This window comes from Corvus brachyrhynchos, unplaced genomic scaffold (assembly GCF_000691975.1).
Source record: "Corvus brachyrhynchos isolate BGI_N302 unplaced genomic scaffold, ASM69197v1 scaffold216, whole genome shotgun sequence".
NCBI lineage: Eukaryota > Metazoa > Chordata > Aves > Passeriformes > Corvidae > Corvus > Corvus brachyrhynchos.
In genome coordinates this window covers 683,807-694,478 of record NW_008238443.1, presented here as the reverse complement: position 1 = coordinate 694,478, position 10,672 = coordinate 683,807, and the positions used below count along the sequence as shown (strand labels likewise).

Genomic DNA, 10,672 nt, shown 5'->3' with positions numbered 1-10,672 from the left:
ACTCACTTCTGTACAGAGTACAGATAAAACCCCATAACATGTCTCCGTAGGTACTTTGTTCCTTTGTTATTGTGCATTCTGCAAGGCCAAAGACTCCAAACCTGTGTTTCCAGCTGAACCTGCTGACTAAAAACCCTCTAGACACAGGCTGTCAACCAAATCTGACACTTACTGGACTGAGCCACACCCTCTCTGGGGCGAGTTCTGCAGAGCCAGGTACAGGGAGAGCTTGGGAGCTTTCTGACAAACTGCTTTATACAGGTAAGGAGAGGGTAAGTATGGCACAGCTGCAGTCACAGGACAGCCTGTCACCACCGTGGGAGAGCAAAACTGCTGCCCTGAGCAAGGGGAAGCCACCATGTGCTTCATTTATCTGTCATCTCAGGAAGGGAGTTTAGAACAGCTCTGTTTTTGTCCCATTTGAACTTCAAAAGACGAGAAGTCTGATTTATTTTCTTTAGGCCAAGGGAAATTTTGGGTTGTTTCTTGTTTCCTTTTTTCACTAGGGAGATACGGGGAGAGTGTTTGGGTAAATGCCAAAACCACATTTGGTATCTTTTATTGTTTCATTTCCAGTGTTTTCACTTTTTTTAACAGAGGAATAATACTCCATAGCAAAACTAGGAAACATTTCAAATGGTTATTTCTGCTTCAATTTCACAGCTATCAGCTATTAAAAAGCAATGGAAAAACTAACCAGAGTACCACATCATATAAAATCATAACATCACAGAATGGTTTGGGTTGAAAGGGACATTTAAAGGGGCTCTGATTCCAACACCTCTGCCATGGGCAGGGATGTCACCCACTAGACCTGCTCAAACAAAGCCGCGTCCATCCTGGTCTTGAACATTTTCAGGGATGGGGCAGCCACAGCTTCTCTGGGCAACCTGTGGCAGGGCCTCACCAGCCTCACAGGGAAGAATTTCTTCCCAATGCCTAATCTAAACCTGCCCCCTGTCAGTTTGAACCAATTCCCCTTGTCCTGTCACTGCAGGCCCTTGTCAAAAGACCCTCTCCAGCTCTCTTGGAGTACCTTTACTGAGTGGAAAGGGCTCTAATGTCTCCCCAGAAACTTTTGTTCTCCAGGCTGAACAACCCCAACTCTGTCAGCCTGTCTCCATAGCAGAGGTGTTCCAGCCTCAGATCATCTTCATGGCCTTCCCTGGACTCACAGGTCCACATCCCTCTATAGTGGCACCCCAGAGATGGATGCAGCTCTGCAGGCAGGGTCTCACCCAAGTGGAGATGCAGAATCACCTCCCTTGGCCTGCTTTTGCTGCTCCAGGACATTTTTGGCTTTCTGGCCCGTCCAAGTTCATTGCCAGCTCATCTCGAGCTTCTCGTCCACCAACACCCCATGTGCTTCTCCTCAGGGCTGCTCTCCACCATTCTCTCTGCCCTGCCTGTGTGCTTGGCATTACTCTGACCCAGGTGCAGAACCTTGCATATCCATGTAGTTGACATCAAATCTTCATTCTGCTTAGCACAAGAAAATTGATAATGAAAACTACTGTGAACACCTGCACCTCCAAACTTATTATTAGCTTCAGGTATTCTTTCAGTGCTGAGTCTCATGAAAAATACCATGAGCACTGCAAGGTGACACAGCCTCCAGGGAAGTGCTGCTGATCCTGAGCATCCATGGCTTTTCAAATGCGGGTGACTGTGCTGGTCTCCTGGGTGCTGAGCCAGTGCTGCGCCAGGAATACCCAAGGCCTTACAATGAATGTGAGAGGCCATCACTTCACTACTCTTCTGTGCTTTCCTGGGGCAAAACAAAGATACACAATTATTCAGTCTTTCCTGGAGCAATCTGTGCCAAATAAACATGAAGTTTTGCATTTTTGGAGGGGGTGGGGTGTGGGGGAGGGGATATGTTCAGCACACACTCTAATAAAAGACCTATAGTTTTTCCTTGAATATGAGTCTTGGATGTTAATGGAAATAAAGGCAGGACATTTGTGTGCAGAGGTGAAACCTCTTATTAAACTCACATATATACATTAAAAATATCAGAAAACTTTCAGGTGCTACAGACCTACTTCAGTAGGAGTAAAAGCTTTACCACTTTTTCCACTATAATGACTGCCTTAATGAAGAGGGATCACCTTTACTTGTAATCTCTTCATTATCTGGGTCCTTAGTCAAACACAGCTGATGCAAAAATTAATTGTAATTTGAAGAGTTAAATTAATTATAACTTTTCATTTGTTGGTTTTAATAACACATTTTACTTTCAAGTAGAATAATTATTTCTGGAGTAGTCTTTCATTCATAAGCCTTGGATTTCTAACTACTATGGTTTGCAACAACAAACCATCCTTCTCTGACATCTCTCAGGGGAACAATTCCACTGTTCAAGCATCACAGCTACTGCTTGTCAGGGACCTCTCTTCGTCTCATGGAGGAAGAGTCACAGATGGGCTAATTAGGACATCTGCACTGATTTTCCAGGTTTTTTACCTACAGGCAAAACTGTCACTTTCATTTTTAATCTACTTCAGTAATTTATAGATGGCAGCAAACTGTGCTCAACTCTTCATTCAACTAAAAAATTCACTTAATGAAATCCATAGGTTTGCATCAATAAATGCCACATCAAAAAGAGCATTTGCAGAATAGAGTTCAAAGAACTGACCCAATTTATCACACCCCCTTAAGCCTCACTGACTCCTCCTGCCTCCCTCAGCATGGTACCTGTTCGCCTGCTGATGGAGCTGGCTGAATTTGCTGGCCCAGCAGAAAACAACAGACCCCAGATACCTCAGGTGCAGCCGTGGTGGGGAAGACCCCAGCGGTCGGATCTGCTGTGGCAGCAGCTCTCCCACAGCTCTGCCAGCAAAGGGCAGCCTTCCCACACACACACAGAGGCTGAAGTACCTCTCCATTGAGATTATTTCCATTCCCTGGCCCCTGCTTCCCCCAGAAACCTTGGAAAGCAGCTGCCAAGCCAATGAGGCAGAGTGATGGGTGTTGGTGAATGCTGACTTTAACAGTCCATATTGGTACCACCAGCAAGAGAACCACGTGAGATACTTCTGATCATTTCAGAAACCAGAGATGCAAAATTCAGAACTGATTTCATTCCAATATTAAGTATGAAATTAGGAACTGTACAAAGCCATTGAAAAGGTCTTCAACAGAGAAAGGTGGTTTTAAAAATTATTTTCCTACAGAATGCACATTTTTTTCTCCCTGTGTTCTGCCATCCTGCAAAGACTGCTCTTGTCCAAGAAACATCCTCAGTAATGAACTTCTCAGTCCCAACTTAATAGCAGGTTTTACATTGAAGGGATCCTTAACTTAGCGTGCAGCACTGAGTGCAGCCGGGGAACATTGCTCAACAAGGTACTACAAAGAGAAGGAAAGGGACAGCGCCCAGCCTTACAGTCACTACTCTCTAATCAAGGTTTGCAGTGCAGGCACATCAGGTAAAGGCTCACGCTGCGTTTCAAACTGCTACATAGTCTTCACTTGTCTTTCTTGAAAAGATGTTTCCATGATAGTATAAACATAACTTATTGATTGTCTTCAAGCTGCTTGCTTATTACAGAGCCTGAAAGTCTTGCAGAATCATCACGAAAATTTTCATTCCAAAGAATAAAATTTATTTCTCTGCTGCCTGCCTGACTGATCTGTGATGAAAAAAAACCAGATGGTGTTTTTTCATTTGTCAAATTAAACCAAACCTCCCCCCCTAGACAAAAAAACACTCCTCCAGAATGATTTGGTTGTCATTAACACACCCCTCTAGGAAGCGGTAATTATCCAGCCACTGACTCACTGACCTCTTGCCCGCAGCTACTCATTCCTTCTGTCTCTTTACTGTCCCTTAAATGCCACCTTAGCATCTTAACCACTCCTCGCCTCTGTCCCCGTCCCGCTGTGAGTCCCTGACTGTGAACAGCCACGTTCCAGCCTCACTCCAGCCTCTCCAGGGCTACCCTGGACGGCTCTCGGTTCCCCCACCCTGCTCCAACGTCCTTGCTCCCAAAGGTGCCTTTTGCTGCTTTTCCTGGTTTTCCCCACCTAAGTTTCCTTCCCTTGTGAGGATCAACACCTCCTCTTTTTTTCCTGTATGGGCACTCCTCATCCAGCTTTGGCGCTGCCCTCCCAGCACATCTGGGATCCCCCCGCATTCCCCCCTCTGTCCCTCACGAAAAATCTCCTGACTGGTTCCCTTTCAGGAAAACACCTGTGCTTTCCATGTCTTCATGCACTCTTACTGGTATAGCTGGGGACCTAGAAAGCGCTGGAAAGAAAAGACTCAGAATGTTCAAATATAGGACATTAAATATTTAAACTATTTTCAAATTAGGTGCGTAGTCTAGCACTTCAAAGCTCAGAATAGTGCACGTATTTTTCTTAAAGGAAGTGACTAACTTACTGAAGGCTTTGTTCTTTGCTGTCAAAAATAATATTTAAAAAGGGAGGGAAAAGAAAAAAGGAAAAAAAGGAAAAAGGGAAAAAAAGAAAAAAGAAAAAGAGGAAAATTAAATGAAAAACTAATGGCCCACCAACCTTCCTGGCTTTGTTCATGGCTGCCTAAGTTAATAATTCTCAGTTCTTCCTGTGATCATCAACAGGAAAATTGAGGGGAATGAAATCAAGTGGGCAAGCTTTAGATGTTAAATTAAAGCAATCCTCCTGGGAAAGAACACTTTAAAAAAAAAAAAAAAAAGGTAAAGCAACCATAAAAGCTTGCAGATAGTTACTACACCCGAGAAGTATTGAAGAAAAAGGATTTACCTATGCCTGGACATGCAGTTGCATTTATTCCATATGATTAAGAGTAAGCCCATGAATAAACACTTTTCTGAATTTTAGCCAGTAAAGGCAATTCTGCAAAATCATGAGCACTCTTCCACTGGTATGAACATGTCCATGAAGCTTTCAAACCGAACTTCCTGTTACCAGCATGCTTCTAAATGTCATACAGTCAATAGCATTTTGTTCAGAGTTGGTACTTTCTTAAACTGAACTGCATATTTACTAATTTAAAGAGTCAATTTCTAGTAATGCACTGCTTCAAAAAATGTCATTAAAAAATACCATCTCAACAATCCATGAGCCAATGCAGGCGTAGCTGAAGATCTTTCAATACTGATAAAAATGATCAATAGTTAACTCATGTAAGCGCAGTTAAGTATTGGGAGACAGCAAATGTTGATCAAAACCTAAAAAGCAGGACTCAATCTTGTCCAGATAAGAGGAACAAGAATTTACTTGAATCCAAGACAGAAACCGCTGAATCATTCTATAAAGGACTATGCATGCCTCAGAAAGAAAGGTGAAAAGTGCATTGTGATGAAGATACTGATATTCATCAGAAAGACCCCGGAGGAAAAAGAGGAGCCTTCCCCAGTGAGACCACTAGGGTACACCGCACGTGTGACACATACGCTAATGATATTAATGACTTCCGAGAACTAATTTGTATAACCCCTTCTATCCCTAGGAACCTGATGAATATTCATGAATCTGACCCCTAATACTGTGTTGTAGCAAGTGCCGTGTGTGTTCGGAGGAACGATCCCCCACGCACCCAGTGCCGAATAAAGCAAATACCCGCTTCTCTGACTCTGTCTCTGCAGTGTCTCTTCGCCTGGTTTGGGGTGATTCAATACCCTCCTTTTATATGATCCGTGTCTTTCACTAGGACACGATGTCTGTGGTCAAGTTTAATCGCAGGTGCAGGTGGTTGGGTGAGGAGGGAGGGAAGGGCAGCAATTCTCCATCCCCCTCATGCCACCCAAGCCCCTTGGGGCATCATCTGGGGTAGACAGCAGGAAGGTACCTGCCCTACCTTCCTGCTGTCTACCCTGTGGCTTCAAGAGGAGAAGATGACATATTCATTTTAAAGCAAACAAACAAATAGTAATAAAAAACCCCCAACAAATCACAGAATTGGTCAGTACATAACAGCATTTTCTAGCAGATAATCAAGATGTGATTCATTTAACAGAAGGCAGGCATTTGCATCTGGTCATTGGCACTGGCTGAGTGGTCAGGGAGAGGAGGAAGAGGAGGAGGAGGAGGAGGAGGAAGCAACAGAAGCGTTTCTGTGCTGTAGTTCATATAAAATACAAAACTGAGATAGGTCAGCTCAAAAGCACTTTCAATATGCTTTTCCCCTGTCAACCACAAAAATCATGTCAAGGAGGCATGATCAGAGGTGGTTCTCTCAATTTCGATGTGGTGAAATTAATTTGTTGTGTGCTTTGCTTTTTTTCATTGTGATCAATGGGGCACAAATTTTCCTTTGATTCTTCCCTCTGCCTCACTACTTCTAAACACCTTTGTATGAACAACTGTGTTGGCACAGGCCTAGTTGCCCGTGACATACATTAAAAGCAAGCCAGCCTGCTGCACACACAAGAGAAACTTCAAGCTGAAGAGCAGGCATTTAAAACTGAACCTGACTATTAATGAACTTTGCAAAAAGCCAACACATCACACACACACAAAAAAACATGCTGAAGAATTGCAGCAATGCAGGATGGTGTATTTAAGGGATGTGTGTGGCATTTGGGAACATGGTTTAGTGGTGGGCTTGGCAGGGCTGATTTAACCATTGCACTTGATGGTCTTAGAGGTGTTTCCCAGCCTCAATGATTCCGTGATGCTCCACAGGCTTAACAGAAGAGCCTACCATGTCCCGGAGGGCAGCAGAACTCAGAGAGAAACTTCTTTGGAAGGGGTTTTTGGGGCAGGTCTGATATTGTACAGTGAACACACACAGAAAAACACAACTTTTGCCTCTACACAGAAAGCATGATTTTTTTTCAAATGAATGAATAAAAATATGGTTACAATAAATAAAAAAATAAAACAAACAAGGGCTACTACATCACATATGACACCAAACAGCTCCCTCTAACCAACAGAATCAGGAAGAACAAGCTATACATAACAAATCCTTGCCACATTATTCAATGAACTAACAAGAGTTCAGTGAGGAGAAGGAAAATAAATGGCTCTATGTACTCAAGGTAGCAACGCACAAATAGGCACAAAGGAGTGCACCAAAATATGCTGAAATTCTGTGCTTCCCTTTGTGGCACTTAATAAACACCTAGAGATCACACAAGTACTTCAAAAGTTAAAAATTCCCATGCAATTTTTACCAAAGGCATTAGAAGTATAAACTGTTAAGCATATAAAGATAACCTTTCCACCTGACTATCTACCTTAAATTACATAGTAAGTTTTAGAAACTGTAATATACAATATCCCCTCTTAAAATTTAAAATAGTTCTAGCAAAATATCAAATATTATGAGGCACTCTGCTGTAATTAAGTCTTTTTTGAAATGCAAGTGAAAAAAATGTCCTCAGCACAAGATCAGTCACATTTCTGGCAATGCAGGGCTGCTTATCTTTCTCATTTCCATGTATTTTGATGCTTTAACATAACATTAACGCTGGAATATAATTTGGAGACAACCTTCATGGCACAGTACATTTTTATTTCCCAACAAATGTTCTTCATTGGAGCATTCCCCGGGATTCTGCTTTTTGGCTGTGACCTACTCCGCGGCTTCTGAGTGACTTTGTTTTCCCATAGCTAATTCACCACCAATTTTGTACTTGTCAGCATAATAATCAGAGTCAAAGCTCACAGACAGATCTGGAGGATTCACATAAACGTTTCCATTGTCTATTGTGACCTTATGAATCCTTTGTTTTACTCCTTTTGATTGCCACTTTGGTGTTAGTGATGGCTCCAGAGGATTTATTCCTTCATACAATCCTTCTCCTGTTTCCAAGGTAATTTTAAACTTATGCCAAGGACAAACAATACATGCTTGTCCATCGATATCCTGCAGGAAGAAGAAGAAAAGATAGCAAGTCATCTTCTAGGACAAAATGTATGTTTGGTAATTTGGCTGTATGACTGTCTGCTATTATGTGTATATGACTGGGTTTTTTCAATATTATGTTCAGATAAAGGCATTAGAAAAAATCCATTAGAGCTTCCATATGACTCTATGCCTCTGCATTATTTTTATTTTGCTTACATACCTCTATTTCTCCTTGACATAAAGGGCCTCCTTCATCTGAAACATGGCAGAACACCATATTAATTTATGCAGCACACTTCATGCTTAACTCTAGCAACACTGAGATCACACAGGCAAATATCTTACGGTAGCAGCGAGAGTCCAGAGCATGAAATTTCCCCTCATGGTAGAAAACAACAATTTCTCTGCCATCGACTTTGGCTGTTATTCTTTGGGACTTCTTTATGTCCTCTTCCTTGCCAATGAATACAAGGCCATCTGGCTCCGCCTCAGCTCCTCCTGCACTTGAGCTGTGCCGATCCACATCCTTAAAACACACAGTACAAACAAATGAAAAAGTCACTTATAAAGCAGTTCACATTTGGATTTCTGTGGGCAGAGCGAGAAAAAGTTTCAGTGAAAGACTATCAGTGTGCAGATGTAGAAAAGCACAAGAGCTTGGTGATAAAGTTCACTCAGCATATTCTCTAACAGAACTATCAGGACAAGGAAAACCAGCTGTCGGAAACCTGATACCTGAGGCTGAGGCAAGATAAACTCTCAATCACTTTTCATTTACTCTGCACCTAAACCACCTTCACCCCTCAAAACCCATGTGCAAATAAATACAAGTATGGCAAATGTAAAATACTGTACAATTCAGGTACTCAATGGGTAGCATTTACATGCAAATCCGATACTCTTCACATAATATTATGGCTAGAAATATAAAGTGATTTAAGTCAATAAAAAATTATTCTGTGAAGGGGAGAAAATATTATTTATTAAGAAGCTGTATTCAGCCTGACATTTTTAGCAAATGTGCCTGCCTTTCCTTCCCTCCTCTTACATATTTCAAACATATAACGGACTCTCCCTCTCACAACAGAGAATATAAGCAGTTTTATCACAAAAGCAACCTTCCCATTAAATTTACTTACAATTAGCCACTGTGTTCCAGCTCTTCCTCAATTCCCAGTACAACCTCACTTCCTTAGAAAAATAAGGCTGAAACAGGTCTTTATAAACACAGAAAGGGGAACCGTGGGCTGGGTGGGGGGGATCTCTCTGTCTCCCTGGCTGCAGGGGTGTGCAGAGCCACAGAGAGCTGCACTGTACCTTTGGTCCACACCAGATTGCAACAGAGATGAGAAAGCAGATGAAGTAGTGGAGGCTGAGGATGATGAGGTCCAGCATCCCCTCTCTTCACGGTGTCTATCAGCACTGCCCTGCCTTGCTCCCATATGTCACAAGGTGCTTCGCAGCCCCTCTTTAAGTGCAAGCAGGAGGCAACGGGGCCAGCCCCAACAGCACCCTACAGCAGGACGTGTGGAGGCCCAGCGCGTCAGAAACCGGCTCTGCCAGGGCTGATAAGAACCGGGGACACGCTGGAGCTGGCCTGATAACAGAAGAGCAGAGCTTCCAGTTCCTCCTGCTGCTCTCCTCACCGTGAGCCCACGCCAGTGCTGCCTGCTCCCAAAATCCTGCTCAGTCACAGGTTACGTGGCGTGTCCTCAGGATCAGCAACTGCGTGCTTCCTCATAAACCACTGCGCTGGGAAGACTGGTTTAAGTGACAGTGTGGCATTTCCAAGACCAGTTGTTAACTGATCTGCACATGACCAACTGCTAAGACCAACTCCCTGCTTTCCAGTTCAAGGAACTACCACCCAGTCTTACCCAGAAAGAGAAACGTCACTGCCAGACTCACAGGGCGATCCACTCAGGCATTTACACTTAGTCTTTTTAGGAGATAAGCAAACTAACCTCAAGAACCAGAGTAGGAAATCCCCAAATTTTGCCATCACGTTTTGGCTGACTCTCCCTATAAACTTTCCACATTGGCAAAGATACTAAAATGCAGAAGTCTGTAGTTAAAAATGCTTTTATTAACACACCTCTAAAAACCCGTGTGTGTATAAATACATCTATAGAAACAGAAGCACACGCACACACAGGTATTTGTACACATACATGTATATGTGTGTGTCCCAACCGGTATCAGAGTAACACTTGTCACCTAACCTCCAGCTCATTTAGCCATGACATTTTACGGTCAGCTTGGATTTTTCGCACATAAATTATCCAGGCTCCCATTCTGAAGCCTGACTGAGACCATCAGCACATCGTGGACCCTGAATGGCTTAAACTGTGCAAGCAATCAGTAGCCAACAGCTTTCTTTCACAGCTGATACTTACACTCTTATCTACAAACAAGTGTGGACTAAGGACTACCTTGGCACATCAGGGGCCCTCCAAAAGAAAGCCCTCAAGGCAACTTTATTCCCTTAGATAAGCGGAAATGGGTCACATCAGCACCTCACAAGTTCCATAGCAGAATCCCGAGCTACCGGAGCAGCACCAAGTCGAGGAAGTGAGCACACTTCAGGCAGCAAGAGGAAAGGTTATTTCAACGCATATACACAGTAAGATAGCCTTCTAACAGCTTTTTTCAGATATTTTCTTAAAAGTTTTTCTGCTTTTAATATTTTCTGAGTCACAGAAGACAGCACGCATAGAGTTGTCCCTGCTGCCAAGTGCCACCTGGTGGGAACGACAAAGAGGTTTGAGAGCAGCGGAAGGGTTCCCTCTCCAGCTGGAAACAGAGCTGAATTTGTGAATTGTGGCAATTCCTTGCTGCACCCTGCTCTGAATAATTTTTGCTATT

At 43.1% G+C, this 10,672-nt stretch overlaps 1 protein-coding gene across 1 annotated transcript; it reads right to left on the bottom strand.

The window, feature by feature from the left end:
- Window positions 1–7,529: 7,529 nt before the first annotated feature.
- On the bottom strand, window positions 7,530–9,974 carry RFESD (Rieske Fe-S domain containing). Its single transcript, XM_008635554.2, has 4 exons — window positions 9,125–9,974; window positions 8,153–8,333; window positions 8,028–8,062; window positions 7,530–7,825 (listed from the first exon to the last, which is right to left on the bottom strand). The coding sequence occupies exons 1-4, from the start codon at window positions 9,200–9,202 to the stop codon at window positions 7,532–7,534; spliced, it is 588 nt and encodes a 195-aa protein (XP_008633776.1). The 5' UTR covers window positions 9,203–9,974; the 3' UTR covers window positions 7,530–7,531.
- Between the last annotated feature and the right edge of the window lie 698 nt (window positions 9,975–10,672).

Coding starts and splice junctions, on each gene's coding strand:
- RFESD (XM_008635554.2), bottom strand. CDS start 9,202: ATGCTGGACCTCATCATCCTCAGCCTCCACTACTTCATCTGCTTTCTC. Junction 8,334..9,124: donor CAATCTGGTGTGGACCAAAG/GTACAGTGCAGC, acceptor GTGTGTTTTAAG/GATGTGGATCGGCACAGCTC. Junction 8,063..8,152: donor TCTGGACTCTCGCTGCTACC/GTAAGATATTTG, acceptor GCCATGTTTCAG/ATGAAGGAGGCCCTTTATGT.